The 19,591-nt window shown below is 49.7% G+C and overlaps 1 protein-coding gene across 1 annotated transcript in view; it reads right to left on the reverse strand.

Annotated features, from left to right (window-relative positions):
* RIPOR3 (RIPOR family member 3) overlaps positions 1-19,591 on the reverse strand; it is a 40,517-nt gene that overhangs the window by 19,008 nt on the left and 1,918 nt on the right. Inside the window, exon 2 of the mRNA XM_084217996.1 lies at positions 4,112-4,240. Within this exon, the coding sequence (XP_084074122.1) occupies positions 4,112-4,212 (101 nt within the window). The 5' untranslated portion in view covers positions 4,213-4,240. The remainder of the gene's footprint in view (positions 1-4,111; positions 4,241-19,591) is intronic.

Raw genomic sequence — 19,591 nt, forward strand, 5'->3', positions numbered from 1 at the left:
CTCACCCCAGGGGAGCCCAGCTCAGGCAGTGCAGCCCCCTCTGACCCCCTGCAAGCCAGGCAGAACCTTTGGCTGCTCAGGGTCGGGGGGCAAAGCTCCCCAAAGAGCCTTGGGGAGCTGCAGTTTCCTGGCCAGCACTCACCATCCATTTAAACCAGCTCAGACTGCTCTGTTTCCAAAGGCCAGTCCAGATTGCACACAGGATATAATTATCAAGGGCTTTTTTCAGCACCTAGCACCTCAGCTAATTACTTTTAGAAGCAACTGCAACGTCAAAATTAAATATTGTTTCTACCAGAAGTCCCCCACTTTTTTATTATGGACTTTTTTTGTGCCAGCCTAAGGAGTTAGAACATCCTGAAGCACCAGTTAGCAACACCTTTAAAGCAGAAAGTGAGCTCTCTGCAAATAATTCCTGCCTGGCTTCCCTCTCTCTAAATCCTCCCCTAAGTCTTGGCTATTTTTACATAGGTTTGTTAATAATCCCTGTAAGAAAAGCCTCTAAAATAACATTACCTGCAGAAGTTTCCCATCTCCTGAGGCAAGCCACACCAGCCAGTTGCTCTCTGAAAAGCTTTCTACCTTCTCTACAATTTCCATCCTGAATTCCACTCACCTGGAGGAAAGATGAGCTCCCTCAGGCTCAGTGGGTACCCCCTGGCTGGTTTCAGTCCCAGGCTTTGGCTGAGGCTGAGCAGATTATTGTGTGGGTGATTAAAGCCAGGCCCAGCACACCTGAGAGCTGCCCCTAGTCCTATTAGAGAAGCCCTTGAGTACCTGCTTTAATTATCCTTGTCCTAAATTTCCACTTAACTCCAGTTTGTAACAGCTGTTCTGCAAAACATCTGATAAACTAGGGGGTGCCAAACATTGCTGGATGCTTGATTTCTTCACACCACTGATAATCTCAGTTTTTTATGATGCCTTAATGGAAAGTATTCATTAACCAAACCATTTGCAGCTCAGGTTACCTACAATGAGGAACATAATTGTTAAATTAGAACCTTTCATTAATATCACTTTTCTGTACTCTGATGATGTATCTTTGGGAATTCCATGCAAAGTGAGAGGCTTTCAAAGGAAAAGCACTGGAAGGGGCAGTCTGACCAATAAGAGCAGTTGAAAGAGTCTCCTAGAATGCTCATTGCTTAAAATTCTTTCATGCCAAGAAGAAATAGCATCTAATTCTAAGCTCTAGAGTACTCCAATTAGCAAGATACCAAATAGAAAAGATAATTGTGTTTTGAAATTAAACGCCCAAATTAAAATTAATTTTTAAATTAAAAACCCAAATACTCCTGGGTTTTGTTTCCTTGTGGAATTTACCTTCAGATTTTTGGAGTGCAGACCCTAAGTTCTGGAGGTGACTCCCCTTGTACAGCGTCTCAGTCCTGCACACAGGGCTGGGATTTCCCACTGCCCCTTCCCTCAGCATCTCCCACTCTCTGCAGCCCATCTGAGCGCTGATGTTAATCCCATTTCCATGCATTTCACAGAAAAAGGAAGGAGCTGACACGGCCTGGAGGGCCAGTAGCTGAAGGCTGGATGTTCTCATGCTGCTTTCCCTTGTGAACCTGGTAATTTCAGGATCAGATTTCCCACTTTACAGATAACAGTAATAACATTTACTTCCTGTGGAGACCGTGGTGGGGAAACACAAAATCGTGTCTGACTGAGAGACCCAAGGGGAAGCTGCTGAAGAAAAGCAAAAGTCTATTTAGCATGTGCAGAAGAATGTCCATGTGGGCCTGATTTGTGTGTCATCCTTGGGCAGACCTTGCACGGGGCCCTGCCAGCTCCTGCTGAGCTTTGCAGCGGTGCCTGGGGGAGAGATAAGTCAGCAAAGGGTGACTCAAAACCTTCCAGGCTCTCATGTTCACGGGCTGTGACTGAGTGGCTAGGACAGAAATCTTCCCTGTGGCAGGGACTCCTGAACAAAACTGTCTCAACACTCAAATAATGGAAAACAGCGTCACAGGAGGGCATGAAGAGAGGCACTTGGTCAGGAGAGCTCTGCAGCCAGGGGACAGCCCTGAGGGAAGGTGAATTACTCTGTCTGGAGCACTGGAGCATTCTGAACAGTCTGACAGAGCTTTCTGAACAGTCTGAGCTTTCTGAACAGTCTGACAGAGCTTTCTGAACAGTCTGAGCTTTCTGAACAGTCTGAGCTTTCTGTGCAATCTGACAGAGCTTTCTGAACAGCCTGACAGAGCTTTCTGAACAGTCTGAGCTTTCTGAACAGTCTGACAGAGCTTTTCTGTACAGTCTCACAGAGTTTTTCTGTACAGTCTCACAGAGTTTTTCTCCTGCTCTTAGCAGTTGGTGTGATTTTACATATCTGATCTTTCCTGGGGTAACATTATTTTTCACTTTCACCAACAAATTAATTTATTCAAATTGAAGACTCCTCAGATGCATCACAATCACACAGGAATTTCATTTTTTTGCTCATATTTTACCATGCTGTGTTTACCCAAAAATTTAATTCAGTCATCTGGTTCTCTGAAAGGATATTTCATTACCTGAGTCAGGTATTTTACTGACACACAACAGGATGTTTTTTTGCCTACAATACACATCCTAGTACTTCTGTATGGTGCTGCTAAATGACTCCCTTTGTTATTGCTCCAGCATGCACTGGCAGTCAGAGATTGTATTAATTTTCCATTTCTAGGTCATATCTTCTAAGAGCACTCAGGATCTAGAGGGATTTACAGGGATTGCTAAATTCACAAAAAGCACAGGATTCTTAGTGGAATGGCTGCAGTTACTGCACAGAGCAGTGCTGCCCAAAGAGTTATGGAAAACAGAGTGGGACCATCAGTGCAGGATGGCTCAGCAGCTCCAGGGGCCAGCTGGGGCTGAGTGCTGGGCTCTGGGCTGCCCTGGGAGCAGGGAATTGCAGTGCTGGAGTCCTGCCTCCCCTCCTGTGGCACTGCCCTTCGTCCCCGTGGTGCTGCTCTGCCCCAAAGCTCCAGGAGGGTTTGGCTGGGGCTCAGCTCCTCACCTGGCCAGGATTCACCAGGGGCAGCCCAGCAGAGTTTGGCTCCCATGGCTGGATGGAGGCTCACCCAGAGCTCAGCAGGCTCAGGCTGGCAGCAGGAAGGGCTGCAGCCTCACCTCCCAGCAGGAATGGGATCCAGGCTGGCAGCAGGAAGGGCTGCAGCCTCACCTCCCAGCAGGAATGGGATCCAGGCTGGCAGCAGGAAGGGCTGCAGCCTCACCTCCCAGCAGGAATGGGCTCCAGGCTGGCAGCAGGAAGGGGATTCCAGGCTGGCAGCAGGAATGGGCTCCAGGCTGGCAGCAGGAATGGGATTCCAGGATGGCAGCAGGAATGGGGCTCCAGGCTGGCAGCAGGAATGGGATTCCAGGATGGCAGCAGGAATGGGATCCAGGCTGGCAGCAGGAATGGGGCTCTAGGATGGCAGCAGGAATGGGATTCCAGGATGGCAGCAGGAATGGGGCTCTAGGATGGCAGCAGGAATGGGATTCCAGGCTGGCAGCAGGAATGGGATCCAGGCTGGCAGCAGGAATGGGATCCAGGCTGGCAGCAGGAATGGGGCTCCAGGCTGGCAGCAGGAATGGGATCCAGGCTGGCAGCAGGAATGGGGCTCCAGGCTGGCAGCAGGAATGGGGCTCCAGGCTGGCAGCAGGAATGGGATCCAGGCTGGCAGCAGGAATGGGGCTCTAGGATGGCAGCAGGAATGGGATTCCAGGCTGGCAGCAGGAATGGGATCCAGGCTGGCAGCAGGAATGGGGCTCCAGGCTGGCAGCAGGAATGGGATCCAGGCTGGCAGCAGGAATGGGGCTCTAGGATGGCAGCAGGAATGGGGCTCTAGGATGGCAGCAGGAATGGGCTCCAGGCTGGCAGCAGGAATGGGATCCAGGCTGGCAGCAGGAAGGGCTGCAGCCTCACCTCCCAGCAGGAATGGCAGTGCAGCCTGTCCATCCCTGCTGGCCCTGCAGGCAGTGCCCACCCTGGCAGCACAGCCAGGGCACCAGCCGCTGCAGGCAGGGCAGGAGCAGCCCCCCAAGCCCCGCGGGCAGTGCCAGCAGCAGGGCTCTGTCCCGGGGCAGTGCCAGCAGCAGGGCTCTGTCCCGGGTCACTCACCCCAGTTTCCTGCTCTGCACGGTGCTGAAGCCGGTGAAGGAGCAGCTCCTGCTGATCCCACCCCCGTCCCCAGGGGACACGAACGTGAGCTTCACCGACATGGCTCGCACTCAGGGACTCTGCTGCCTCCTGCAACAAAGCGCAGAAACACATCAGGCCAAACCTCCTCGGCTTGGTTCTCGTGCTGCTGCAAGCGTGAGCTGCAGGGAAGTGGAAAGTCAAAACAACACGCGGCAGAAGAAATTGGAAAACAAGGCTTGTCTGCAATTCACGTTTCCTGTGTTGCCATCCACGGTACAATTAATTAGAGGACTGAATAGTCTAAAATGAAATCTCTCATGCCCTCTTCAATTTCTGATTGATTTTACAAACTCACTATGCAAAAGCCAGAATAGCCTCAATTCAGAGGCTCTCTACATTTCTGCCTTTTTAAAAGCCCTGTAATTGTCCCAGTGCTGCAGGAGCGGGGGCCAACCTGTGCATTTCCAAACCAGTGTGGATGCCAGAACCATACTTAAGCTCCAGACTCAGCTGGGTCCCAAAAGCAGCTCCTTGCATCTGTGCAGAGCCACGCTGCACTCTGGTAGGATTGGCTGCGTGGTGCTTAAGCCTAAGGCAGAAGTCTGGTTTCAACAGTAAATTTCAGGTTCATGCTCCTCCTCTGGCAGGGTTTCTCTTGGATTGCTCTCTTGTTTTCCATCAGTCAAACTCTTTTGCTTTGTGGAGAATTGTGTTCTCTGCCATATGTCTACAGAATCCAAGTCCCAATATAAGTAACAGACATATCCTTCAAAGCAGCTGTAGAAAATCACCCAGACAGTTCATATACAGAAAAATTCCCTTCCTTTCCCCCTCAAGCTGGTGTAATGTAAACACCACAAGTGAGTAAATCTGGGTATAACAAAAAGCTGGAGGATGTGTTTGGGGGGAGAAGGACAAGCTCCAAGGAGGAGCTCTGCACGCTGCATGCAGAGGTTTGTCCCACATCTCGGGAAGTGCTCTGAAGGGATCAGGATCCATCATCCAGCACTCTGAGTCCATCACAGAGGGCTCTGGAGAGGAGCTCTGCCCCTGTGCCTGCCCTGGACCTTCAGCATTGCTGCATCAGCCGGACTGCAAGCCCAGCAGGGTCAGTGCAAGGCTCTGTGCTGGCTCTGCCGCTGCCCTGCAGAGCAGCCTCCTCCTGCCCCTGGGGCTGCCTGCACAGGGCTGTTCAGTGCATCCCACGGGCATTTGGGAGTGCTGTGCTGATTCTGGGCTAGCCCACAAGCACAGGGAATTGCTGCCAGGGACCAGCTTTGGGGCCACCACCCAAGGCAGGAACAAAAGCTGTCCTGGGTTTCCAGGAGCCTGTTCAGGAGAAGCCTCTCATCCTTCCCTGGGCTGGATTTAAACTCCCATCTCCCTGCCTGTTCTGTGGGCTGTGCCAAGTTCAGGAATAGGCCTGGGGAAAGCAGGCAGAGCCCTGCAGAGCGAGATGTGACCATGATAACAGAGCCAACAGACACCTGCAGGCCAGGAGGGGCTGGGCACGGCCAGGCACTGCCCAGCTCAGAGGAGCAGAGTCCTTGGCACCCCAGAGCAGCAGGAGGATCCACAGAAATGTGCCACACAGAATTCAGGTGCCTCTTCCCCACCCTTAATCAAACCACACAGCACTCAGGCTGTCTTGCTTTGAGAAGATCCCCCTTGACACCCCTCATCAGAGCTTGGACTTGCATCCGATCACGGCCGAAGTTTCAAAACATTTTCCATCCTTCCCTCTAGATTTGAGATGTTTGTAAGTCTGTGAACTGTCACCCCATCAAAAGGATCATTAGCCTGCAGAAAGCATGCAACTTACTGAAAAATGCAATTGCATAACAAGCTGTTAAAGGAAGAAATAAAAGGAATAGCCTTGTGGTTATTGACCACATCCCTCATCAAGGCTAAGCCAGATTCCCAGGATCTATTTTTCAGCTCTTTAACCTGGGAAACTCAGTTCATGGGTATAAGGGAGGAGGAAAGGGTGGGAGCAGCTGCTCTGGAGCCTGCCTGACAGATTTTGGGGGGTCAGCTCTGGTGTGACCGGGGGTCCAGGCAGGCTGGGGCTGCCCTGGCAGCCAGGACACACCAACTGCACCTTCTGCTCCCCTCTCCTGAGCCAAGTGACCTTCACCTTCTGCAAACAGCATCATGGTGTCTGTTTGTGTTTATGGCTGAGCTTTTCCAGCCCTACTCGCATCTTTAATTGTTTCTGGGCACAATGGTTTCAACAATTTTATGAGGAAAATATGACTCACCGACTTGCAAAACGTTTCTGCTCGTGTTTTGGGCTTTAAATGAGTGGCCATGACTTGGTGTCAGCCTCTCAGAGAGGCCCACTGGGTGAATCCCTGCTAGAGGAAAGAGTTCCTGTTTCCCTGAAGTCTGTGATGCCCCAGCTGGGAGTGGGCAGTGGGCAGGAGACACTTTCTCCTGGCTGTGTTTCTGCACAAACTGCACCAGCTCCTGCTTCCCTGGGCTGCTGGTGGGCCCTGGCAGCCTGGGCAGGCTCCAGAGCTCACCATGGGCACCCCTGCCCTTCACTGGCACCACAGAAGCCAGGCTGAAACCAAGGCATGCACTAGAGAAAATAACAATATCAGTAACAATATCAATAAAAATAACAATATAAATAACAATTCCTGACAGACATCAGCTGCTCATGGCTCCAGAGGCTGAGGCTCACCTGTGTGACTGTGGACACCTTCTGTGATTGAATTTGCCTTCACTGCCTGCTCAAACCTCCTCCTCAGGCTTCCAGACCCTTGTTACTTTTGTACATAATTACATTTGTAAATATTGCGCTCGCTTTGCTTGGAAAGACAAGAGAGCAATTTTATCTTCTGGCTGTGGGAACCAAGCAGAGTTCATTTCATCCTGTGCTATCACAACACAATGCTTAATTCAGTGTCCAGCAGTTTATTGGAGCCTTCCTGCTGGAGCCTGGGCTGAGATTGGTGCCTGCCAGGGACTCCCTGTGCACAGCAGAGCACACCAGTCTGGTGCAGAGTTGCCACCTGGAATTTATGTCTTTTACAGCATGGTTTTATAAAATTCACCTCATGGCAGCCAAGCAAAGGTGACATGGGGCTGTGCTGGTTTGCACCACCTCTGCTGAAAGCCAGCTCTGAGTGCACAGAGCCAGAATCAGCAGTGATGCAGTGCATGGACATGTAGGGCCTTCAGAGACCTTCCCTGGACTTCAGGAATGAGCTGTCATTCCAAATAATCACCAGCTGCTTCCAAAAAAAGCCAGTCAAAGCTGCTAGGTTTCCATTCTGCTTCCCTGAATTTGTTATAAATTCTAACAGAATAACAGCTTTGCTGCTGGAATTGCATCAGGATCAGGGTTTTAGCTGGAAGAAATACACACTGCAAGCACTTCATGGGTGAAAAGGCAACCTTAGCAAAACTACACCAAAAATCTTCAGCTTTTAGACTGACTTTGCAAGCTGGGCTATGCTTGCCTACATCACATTGATGCAATCACAATTATTTTCCTTCTTGCTTGTTCCAGCCCCCAGGGAGAGTGGGTTTAACTGCCCCTCCTGGGCGCTGTGTGCTCTCACAGCTGACAATGGCATTTGTCTTTTGTGACTCTGATCAAGGAAAAAATCAGATTGCCACCCTGGAGTACAGCCCTGTCAGAGCCCCGGGGCTGCTCCAGGCCTGACCCACTGAAGGTTTTGTGATTTTGTGATTTCAGTCCTGCCTGGACTCGGCAGTGCTGGGCATGTAAAGCAGCCAGGGCACAGCAGGGTGAGAGGTGATAAGGGCTGGCTCAGCCCCGGGGTGTGATGGAGGCTGGGAGCAGCACTGAGTGACCCTCTGGGCTGAATCCCCTGGGAAAATCCACCCTGGGCTCAGTCCCTGCTCTCCAGCATTCCTCAGCAAAACCATCGACCTCAGGAGCAGTGTCTGCTGTGCTACATAAACATTCCAAATTTATCATTCAGACCCCTTACACTTCAAGTGGTTTAGTTCAGCTGTTTGACAAACATTCTATTTATACAGCTATGGGCAGAACTAAGAGAAAATTATCTTTCCAAAGAAGAAAAATAATTTGAATTAGGGAGACGCACAGCGCCCTTGATCTCAGGAGACATCCCAAAATGGGTATTTTGGCACAACACCACACCCAAATAGGGATCTTTTCTTCAGACAGATCCAGGCTGTGGCAAGAACTCCCAGCAGCAGGATTGCCAGCAGAATCTGAGCAGGTTTGGGGCAATTCCTGCAGCAGGAATTCTGCCCTGTGGCTGTCCCTGCTGTGGAGCTGCTGCCAGCTGAGCTGCAGCACACTCAGGGCAGAGCCCTGCAGATACAGATGGGAGATGTGTGCTGGAGATGGAGCTCTATCTGGTAACACAGATCCCTGGAAAGGGACAGGAGGGACACCAACAGCTTCCACCCATTCAGCAGGCAGCTCTGCTGGGTTAGGAATGAGCAATATGAGCAATTACATCACAGTTTTGCTCCAGATGGAAGCTTTTGCTCCCCTGTGTAGCAGCACATGTTCCACAGAACTTCTTGACCTGAGCCTGTTTAACTCAGATTATGAGATGGGCCCTTTACTCTGCACCAAACTTTCATCTGTCAGGTCCTATTTGGAAAATATCAAATTATTCAGGAACATAACCCCCACTCTCATAGGCACTTCAGGCTCTTAAGAGCAGCTTCAATTGATTTTTAATAAGAATTGCATTCAGAGCTTGCATTGTTTAGAAAGACAGGACTTCAGAGTGTAACTAGTTTTGTACTTATGCAAATTTCACCTATGCAGATTCAGCTCTTGAATGCATATTTAAATACTGCACATCTGACATACTTTCCTCCTAGCCATGCTTAAGCCATTGAAAGAAATCAGATAAACAGCTTTGATCCAAGTTATTGCTTTACTCATCAGGCCCTCCCACAGCTCCCTGCCAGCTTCTGGAAATGGCATTCAGGAGTCCAGGCTTCCTGGGCAGCAATAAATTTGAGTATCACAGCAGTGCTGTCAGACAGCTTGTCCCATGCTGGAGGTCAGGTCTGGTGGCCCTGTTTCCAGGGGGTTCTTTGACACAGGACTCAAGTTTCAAGTGCAGGGCAAGCTGCTTTTCAAGCCTGCACCCCAAACGTTCCTGTGTTTCCAATCACTTCCCATCTCAGCACTCAGCTCCAGGTTCTGCTCTCAGTGGCAGTGTGCACATCCAGAGGAAATTAATCAGCCATTTATTCCAGATTCCCAGCAGAATCCGGCAGCAGGAGTTGGCCTGACCCAGTTAATGACCTGGAAATGATTTTCCAAGGCACGGTGCCGTGGCCCCTGCGTGCCTCAGCAGCAGCAGCAGCTGCCAGGGAGCCCTGGGGGAGCTCAGCACGGCTCACCCATGGGCAGTGCCCTTTCCTCATGGAAATGTGCTTCTGGGAGCCCCAGCTGGCTGTGAGCCCCAGCACTGGACTCAGGACAGCTGCTGGGAGTGCCCCAAGCCCAGAGCTGTGCCCCCATAGCCCAGAGCTGTGCCCCCATAACCCAGAGCTGTGCCCCCATAGCCCAGAGCTGTGCCCATAACCCAGAGCTGTGCCCATAACCCAGAGCTGTGCCCATAGCCCAGAGCTGTGCCCCCATAGCCCAGAGCTGTGCCCATAGCCCAGAGCTGTGCCCCATAGCCCAGAGCTGTGCCCCCATAGCCCAGAGCTGTGTCCATAACCCAGAGCTGTGCCCCATAGCCCAGAGCTGTGGCTCCATAGCCCAGAGCTGTGCCCATAGCCCAGAGCTGTGCCCCAAGCCCAGAGCTGTGCCCATAGCCCAGAGCTGTGCCCCCATAGCTCAGAGCTGTGCCCCCATAGCTCAGAGCTGTGCCCAAAGCCCAGAGCTGTGCCCCCATAGCCCAGAGCTGTGCCCCCATAACCCAGAGCTGTGCCCCCATAGCCCAGAGCTGTGCCCCCATAGCCCAGAGCTGTGCCCATAGCCCAGAGCTGTGCCCCCATAGCCCAGAGCTGTGCCCCCATAACCCAGAGCTGTGCCCCATAACCCAGAGCTGTGCCCATAGCCCAGAGCTGTGCCCCCATAGCCCAGAGCTGTGCCCCCATAACCCAGAGCTGTGCCCCCATAGCCCAGAGCTGTGCCCCCATAGCCCAGAGCTGTGCCCATAGCCCAGAGCTGTGCCCCCATAACCCAGAGCTGTGCCCATAGCCCAGAGCTGTGCCCCCATAACCCAGAGCTGTGCCCCCATAGCCCAGAGCTGTGCCCCCATAGCCCAGAGCTGTGCCCATAGCCCAGAGCTGTGTCCATAGCCCAGAGCTGTGCCCATAGCCCAGAGCTGTGCCCCCATAGCCCAGAGCTGTGCCCCATAACCCAGAGCTGTGCCCATAGCCCAGAGCTGTGCCCCCATAGCCCAGAGCTGTGTCCATAACCCAGAGCTGTGCCCCATAGCCCAGAGCTGTGCCCCATAACCCAGAGCTGTGCCCATAGCCCAGAGCTGTGCCCATAGCCCAGAGCTGTGCCCCCATAGCCCAGAGCTGTGCCCAAAGCCCAGAGCTGTGCCCATAGCCCAGAGCTGTGCCCATAGCCCAGAGCTGTGCCCCCATAGCCCAGAGCTGTGTCCATAGCCCAGAGCTGTGCCCCCATAGCCCAGAGCTGTGCCCCAAGCCCAGAGCTGTGCCCATAGCCCAGAGCTGTGCCCCCATAACCCAGAGCTGTGCCCATAACCCAGAGCTGTGCCCCCATAGCCCAGAGCTGTGCCCATAGCTCAGAGCTGTGCCCAAAGCCCAGAGCTGTGCCCCCATAGCCCAGAGCTGTGCCCCCATAGCCCAGAGCTGTGCCCATAGCCCAGAGCTGTGCCCATAGCCCAGAGCTGTGCCCCCATAACCCAGAGCTGTGCCCCCATAACCCAGAGCTGTGCCCATAGCCCAGAGCTGTGCCCCCATAACCCAGAGCTGTGCCCATAGCCCAGAGCTGTGCCCCCAGAGCTGTGCCCCCTCCTCTGCCAGCCCATGGCCCAGCCCTGGCCCCTCTGTGCTCATCTCCCCCAGCTGCTGGGAGCCCTCTGGACTCTCCTTCCCTGCTGGGGCAGGCCCAGCACAGTCCCCCAGGACCAGGTGATTTAGGAGCACTGTGCTGCCCGGGTCCAGCTCCCAGCTTGCTGGCACACTGCAAGGCTGCACTGGGGGCTCAGGAGGGTGGCAGCTCCCAGGCTGGCACTGCCAGACCTGCAGGTCCAGCTCAGCCTGCCTGGCAGGACACTCCCAGAGCCCAAACCCCCGGGCTGGGGAAGCAGGAGGAGCTGAGGCAGAGCAGTTTACAGTGATGCACAGGCTCCTAGATTCCTCCTTATTGGTGATGAGCCCCGAGGATCATCCCTCTGTCCTGCAGACCTCGCTGCCCCTGGTGTCCCCAGCCTGTGCCTCAGGGTGTGCTCCTGTCTGCAGCCAGCCTCCTCATGCAGCAGGTTCACTGTGACATCAGGAAGGTCCTTCATCCCAGCCCCAGGGCTGTGGGAAGTCCCAAGGCTGAGTTTCAGTGGCAGCACATGATGGACAGATAAATGCTTTGATCCTTACAGAGAAGGGTGTTTAACCAAATCAGATACAAACTTCCAGCAGGAGGGAAAGCTGATGTCCATCAGCATGGGGGATGTAATTTGTTATCTCCAAAGCCTGAATTCCGTGAATCACAGCATCCTGGTGCTTCTGAACTGGGCCAAACCCTGTGTCATTTACCTGTCTGACCAGGGAAACTGTCCCTTTACTAGGAATTGAACCATCCAGCCCATTCCTGTGGCAACCATGGTTTATTCCCATAAGTGTTACCAAGATAATCCTGTGCCACAGAAATCAAGTTGCTAGGTTAGGATCAGTATCCCAAAGAACACTGGAAAAAGAGGAAAAGTACATAAAATTGCGTAGAAGAGATAAATAGAAGGGACAAAAGGTTTATGCTGTAAAGCCAAATATTTACTTGTGGAAAAACCCAGGAATTCTCATGGATGTGGGTACATCTGTATTTTTCCCTCCACTTCTTACCAGTTCCTAATACACATGCTCTGACATTCATGGCCCTCATTTTTTATACTGTTACTCTCTGCTTTTATTTGGTTTGGGCTTGTTTTTAATGAGGTGAACTTTGCACAGCCCAGCTCTAGCTCCTATAAAATCTGTGTCTTAAATGGCCAGATTTAGTGATTTTTCTGTGGAGAGAAAAAGCCCCCATGCTAACCACACAGCTGTACTTGGAACCAGATGTCTCACCCCCCTTAAAGTGAGCTAATGAGGACAGGAGGATGGTCAGGAAAACCCCTGTCTGTGGAATTATGGAAAGAGTGCTGCAAAGCCTGATGCTTCCTCAGAAGGGAAAGGGAGGAGGAGGAGAATTCCTCCAGGAGGAAAATCTGCAGGGCTGCGCTCGCAGCCCACAGCCCTGCTCACCCCAAAAGCACTTCCAGCCCTGAGCCCCACAGGAGCCAGGGGGTGGGAGCTGCTCTGACCCTGCTGGACCCATCTCAGAGCCCAGGGCTGACTCCAAACTGCTCCTCCCAAGACTTCCCAAAACAGAAAGCAGACCAACCCTTGAGGGTCAGACGCTGTGAAAACCATAACTTCTGGTAGAAATCTGACTAAACGAGAGCATTTTTTAAACTAACTTTGCCCACCAGTGTGTTTTTGAAATATACAGAGTCCCCTGCTGCTAGCTCAGAAAGAGATAAGATTTTTAGGGCCATCACTTCTCTGCCCAGTCTCACTCCCTCAGAGCCACTGGGAGCATTGCCATCACTTCAGAGATGATCAACGAGACCTTGGAGGTCGTGGCTTGGCACTCAGACTGGAAAAATGCATAAGTGTGGCTTTTTTTTCTTTTTTAGAAAAGCTGCATCAGATTCTCCCTCTGGTGCCAAGCTTAAGCTCCTTTAAAACAATGATTCTTGATTTGTTTTCACGTGCTCTTCATCAGCCTTTCCCTGCAGCGTGGAGCAGGTCCCTTGCACAGCAGCAAAAAGGGATCTTCTGCTGAATAAAGCCTTGTGAGACACAGTCATTACATGCAGAGGAAAGTGGGTTTAGTGGGGCCCTGGTTCCCCTGGGGACTCCCATAATATAAATTATTAATAATAAAAACAAACATTGGCTAGCTTGAACTTCTCTTCATTCCCTTAGAGCTTATTTTTGTGATGGAATTAGCTAAATAAAGCCCACTTGAAAGAATGTTTAATTGCAAACTATCCAAGGAAAACAAAATGGAACTAATTGGTTCTTAGATATTAAACATTCAAAGGAGATGGCTTTGGAAACAGCTGAAAGGGTAATGCGCATTAGGATACAAATGGTGCAGTGAGCAGCTGAGGAAAATGCAGTCTAAACTGGACTGCATTTACTTTTAAACCAGATATTCAAGTTCAGTCAGTCTGGTCCTGCCTAGAAGAAAGCTTTGGATTGTTTCAAGCCTAAACAGAATTACAGCAACACTCTCTGGAAAGTTGTAAAATCAGAGGGGGCAAACTTGTGTATTGACTTCTGGTCATCACTTGCCCAGGAAACCCTACAAAACCCTACAAAACCCTACAAAACCCTACAAAACCCTACAAACCCTACAGGGATTGCTGCTTCCTGGAGTGCCCCTGAAACCTCCTCCAGCCTCAAGAAGACATCCCAGCAGGGGGATGTGGCTTTCCTAAAGCAGCTGTTTTCCTGCAAGTCTGCTGGGAAGGGCTCCCCAAAGCCCTCCTGACAGCACATCTCCAAAGGAGGGTGGCTGTGCTTCCACCTGGCTGAGACCTGCCCTGCCTCTCCACACTCCCTGCCCGGGTTTGTGTCACTGCTGTTTAATTCAGGCGTTCCACAGGCTGGAAAACATGAGAACTCCCTTTTCATACTCATTAGAAGTTAAATAGTTGCCACTCTTATTTCAGAAGTGTTTCTAGCAAGACTAGGAAGTGATGGCTCTAAGGTGACTGAAATTTGCAAACCAGAAAAACCCCTCTACATTAAAAGGGAGCAAGAGTAGATAAGTCATAACAAGAACCATAGAGTAAGACAATTCTAAAAATTAATGAGTGGTAGAAGAATGTTTCTCTGGAGGAGCACAGCGTGCAGTGGAAGCAGACTGGTGCTCAGCCACCGGAGGGGCACCGTCTCATCAGCAACATGTTTACTTTCCACTTATCAGTGGGTGACAGTGAGGAGGCCTCTGCCAGAGATAACAAATTCCTGGAAACGCCAGGGCCCCCAGCACACCCAGCCCAGGCACAGCAGAGCTGCTCCCTGGAAGGAAAAGGCAGACCCAACTGGGAGTGCTAAGCAGGAGCTGCTCAGCAGGATCAGTCAAGATCAAACCACTTCAACATTTAGGCCAAAAGCTAATGTAATTTAAGGTCCCTTGAAATGTTATGAATACCATCAACAAACACGGCAAGAGTCACTCATGAAAATGCATTTCAGCTTTGTGCACAAAAAAATCAATCAGCTCTCTGTCTCAGACTTCTTCAAAGACTGTGAACCCAATTGTTTGCTCCCTGAGGAGCCAGGGCTTTTACTGCAACTAGCACATCTGCTCAGAGTTCCCTATTTTTCAGCATCACCAGGAGTTTTCCTTAGACCTTGGCGTGGTTAACTCAGCATCCATGGGCCAGGGGTCTTCTGAGCCCCCTCCGGGGATGCTCTGCAGAGCTGAGCACAGGTCAGGGACCCTCCTGGCACAAAGGCACCCTTGGGTTGTTTTCCAAATTCAGAAATGGCCATTCAGGTAGAAAACATGCTGACAAGGACCAGGACTAATCCAGACTGACCCAACTGCAGCAGCAGGGGCAGGCAGTGCACTCCGTGTCCTGACAGAAATGTGCAGTTTTGCTCCATGTGGTTTGGCTTCCTCAAGACAGATATTTTACAGGAAGATACAGTTTTACTGTAAACATAATTTGACAATTACAGGTCAAAGTATCCTCACTTATTGCTTTAAATGAAACTAAAAGTAGTCAAATTCATACATACACACGTGGGGAAAAGATTCATCGAGTGTTACTACAGCTCTGGGGAGCACAGCACAGAAGTTATGTCTGGAGTGGAGATGCAGTGTGTGTTCTCATCCAGAGCCTTCTCCTGCAGAGCATGTTCTCCTTACAATCGTGGTTTTGTTCTCGAAGAACCAGAGCTCAAGCAATTTTGAGATACTTTGCATTGCTACTTACATGTTTTGCACTTCTGCTGTTTGTTTGCAGGCAGCTGGGATGCTCACACTGATCTTCTAAGGTTATTTAAATTCTTCTTTATTTGTTAACAAATTATGTTGTTGCACAACACATTGGCATGTGAACCCTTCAGAAAAAGGGAGAGGCACAACTCGGCCTCAGTGGAATTAGGAAGGAGCTCCAATGACCTCAGCAGAGTTACACAAAGGACAGCTCCATTGTCCCAGAGCCTGTTGTGCCTGACTGAAGGAACATTTCTGTATGTCAGGGCTCTTCAGAGGGGGCCTCACCTTCCAGGGCAGTGTCTGGGGCACTTCAGACAACAGTGACACATTTCCATCCATCTGGGCACTTGGTGCTGCACTAACACCCCAAGAAATGTGCAGTTACATTTACAACAAGCTTACACAAGGCTGTGTGCTACTGCAGGACTCAAAGCCAGGCATTTCCACTCATGATCCACCCAGTGTAAATGCTCTTCTCTTCTCTGCCATTCTAAAATGGTCACTCACTTGCTACAGACCCCTTGCCTTCAAAACCTTAGCAAAGCTTTCTGTGCAGACCGAGCCTCAGCCACACGCCCTGGGCTGCAGCGCTGGCTCCAACAGCTGCATGGAGAATATCCCTGTGGAAAACCCTGGCCTGCTATTTTAACTCATCAAACAAAATCCTCATATTTAGCTCATCAAACAAAATCCTTCCTTACAATCCGGAGAAATCTTCTAAACTCTCTCTGTGAAATTTCAATTACATAATGGAAACATCTCAGAAATTCAGTGCCCAGGGAAAGGGAAGGTTATGGAGGTGGTGTTTCTTCTGCACTAGTAAAAGTACAAACCTTTTCACACCAACATTAAAGCAGAAACATTCAGATTTTAAAGCACACTGAGGCCTTGGAATTGCCTCCCTGTTTATCTGTTCAGGCCCAGTATTGGAAAATTATATTTCCCTCTTCAAGTCTGCAGCAATTTCAATAATAAAACAGAGGTTGTGTAAGTGCAGAGAATTATGGAACAATGTAAGTGGAAAGTACATAGTTTTAAATTCATTTGAATAACTCAAATACAGCTGAACTGACATTATTCACACTTTCCAGTCTTAGTCAATACTGGATTGAAACCAAGCACAAGACATTTCAGGCTCAAAGGAGGTTTTCAAGAAAATTACAAGTACCTATATTTCCAGTTTACAATGCCTGTCTGGGAAAGCTCCACTGCCTAAGGAAACAGCAAGCTGCCTTCTCATGGGATCAGACAGCAGAGATGTGAACTAATTAAGGGCACCTTTGGATCAGCCTGTAAACCAAGGCTGATTCCAGCCCAAAGAGCTCCCAGGGCAGAAACCTGGATGCAAATGGCTGAGGTGTCCCAGGCAAGCAGGGCTGCAGAGCCACACTTCCCTCTGCAAGCTCCTTTCTGACCTGTGCAGACACAAGCTCCAGCCCCAGCTCCGCATTCCTTCCACACCCAGGGCTGGAGTTGTGCCTGGAGAAGGAATGCAGCAGAGAAATGAGTTTCTTATCGGCCTGGCAGATCTTGTTGGGTGATGTAGATGCCTGTGGAGCTGCCAGGACTCCAGTGTGGGACATGGCATGCAGCCTAGCTCCAGACTGCAGTCCAGGGCTCTGGCAGGACACTTGGAATAAGGCTGAACTGCTTTCTAAACCATAAGCAACTGCTCCTGACTCGGGGATACCCGGGTATATTTCTCTTAGAAAGAATTTTCATCAAAGGAAAAGTGAAGATCCCAGATTTGTACAAGAATGAGTAAGAAAGGGAATAAATTGTGCATTTCCAGACTCAGGGGCATTTGAAAGTCTGGCTATAAGAAAATAGATTTAACATTCATAACTCTCACAGAGGGGAATACTAAACACACAAATGAGGACAGGAGGTTTCTCAGGATAACCCTGTGTGTCCATTCCCTCCCAAATCATGGGCAGCACCATGCATACAACTGCATATGGCAAATCTTCCATCACTCCAAAGAGAGCCAAACTTCACCTTGGCTGTTGGTAAGATAAGCCAGTTATGGCTCTTCCAGTTCCACAGGCAGCAGTATTTCAAAATGTGCAGGCACAGAGACCTCCCAAATGCACGAAGCACAAAGAGCTGTGGAAACAAGGCTCTTGATGTCTGGGTTGTGGCCTTTTGAGAGTTTTGCCAGGGCTGAGACCCTCCTGGATGTTCCTCTCCTTACTCTCCCCAAACAGAATGCAAACCTGCAGGATAAAGATGCTGTGCTGTGGTCAGGAATGTCAAAAGGACATGTTGAGGTAATTCACACTGCATTTTGTTCAGACAAATATTTTCATAACAGCTGAAAAAAAAAGTGTGTTGAATAAAGCGTCCACTGGTTTGAGAAAAAGAAACACTAGCTAAAATCAAGGGCTTTGGCTACTTTAAGGCTTCCTAGGCAAGATTAAATCAAAATATTTCCTGTAAACATTCCCTCTTTTCATCAGCATGTCAGTTGTAGTAAGGAGAATGTGATCCTAATTCTCAGCATCCAAATCTGGGATAGCTATAAAGTCAAATGTTTTCTTACTTTCACAGAAACAACTGTGACTGGAAATATTTTCCAAAGCATGTTGCAAGTGGAGGTAAGTAAATCAGCTAGCACACAGCACATTTTTAAAGGAAAAAAGTTTCTAAAAATGAATCAGGATTTAATAAAAAATGTCTCTGAGGTACGTAAGTCACGCCCATAATAGAATATCTTTCAATTTTCAACCCTGTATAGAGAATTTTAAACCAATAGCAGATGTACAAAACAAAAGCAAAATTGTCTCTTATTCTCTGCTGTGCACACACATAGATAGAAACAGGGAAACCAAGGAGAGGCTCTCAAACATTTTCCACAAGAAAGACAATTTGCTCACAATTCCTTCTCCCTTTAAATTGTTTCTGTGGCAACACATCTGGTGCTGTAATTCTGGGCCAGAACATTAACTATGCTGCAAAAAGAAAGTGATGTTGTTGTTCTGTCTGCAAGAGAGGGATGTGTGAGCACACGTAAGCAGGTCGCCCCTCCTGCCTCCCCAGGCACACAGAACATCAGCCAGGGATGTTTATGCATAGCCCAAACCTGCAAGTTATAAGCCAGGGGTTTTTAAATAAAATGATGAGTGCTTTGCTACTGCTGCTCCTACCGTGTGAAATAAATCAATTATCCAGCAGAGAGGAACAAGGTTCCTGCCCTAATCATAAACATAACGTGCAATGAGCAAGACTGATGCTGATCTCTTATCTCCAGCGCTGCACAAACACTGCTGGATCATCACCGTGTCACACCTGACCTGTCAGGAGCACATGAGGCCAAAACCCCCCAAGTGTCTGTGAAACTCAGCTGCCCCAGGAGGAGCAGATACCCCTCCCAGGATCACAGAATCACCAAAGCTGGAAACCCCTCCCAGAACACCAAATCCCAGCTGTGCCCATCCCCACCCTGCCCCAGCCCAGAGCCCTGAGTGCCACCTCCAGCCCTTCTTTCACCTCCAGGGATGGGCACCAACCCTCCTGGGCAGCCCCTCCAAGCCCTGAGCACCCTTCCAGTGGAAAAAATTCTTCCCAAAACATGCAGCCCTGGGCTCTTCAAGGTCTTGAGAACCAATAGATTTTACATTATGGAAATAATGGAAGTGGATTTTTGCTACTTCATCAAGCAGATCAGGAAAGAACATGAGCAATAAAATGTCACTGACACTGTTACTGTCCCAATAATAATTGCATATGTTCTCCATAAAATAGTTTTTATTATTTAATTTGAAACAGCTAAATTCACATCTAGAGCAGTTACATATAAATCTGTTTGCTAACTACACTTAGGGTATTTCTGTATTAATGACAAGACCATCTCAGTGTTCTGATCTTCTGAATTACTGGTGATTAAATGCCTTGTCTGTCTGAAAACCAAGCTTTTGCTCTAAAAAGTTGAACTGAATAAAAATGATAGTTTTCAGGAATTCTGTCTTTGAAGACATGCTGGTTTAAAGCAGACTGTCCTCAGGGAGAATAAACTGGCAGCAGAAATGGAAAAGTTGAAAAAAAAGTGGATAAGACCTGGTATTTCATAAATATGTATGTGCCTTTTGTGCTTCTGGAGGCAGCATCCGGGGATGGGAACTGAAGCCAGGCCCCGAGCACCTGTAGCCATTAAAGGCAGGCTGATGTCCTCTGCACAACTTGCTGTCCATAATCCTGGATTGTCACCAGCCAGTCACCTCCCAAAATCCAGCGCTGGCCAACAACAGTCTGGAGAATTCAACCCTGTCTGCTCCCTCTTTCTCAGCCTT

Source organism: Fringilla coelebs (genome assembly GCF_963513975.1).
Source record: "Fringilla coelebs genome assembly, chromosome: 18".
In the NCBI taxonomy this organism is placed as follows: Eukaryota; Metazoa; Chordata; class Aves; order Passeriformes; family Fringillidae; genus Fringilla; species Fringilla coelebs.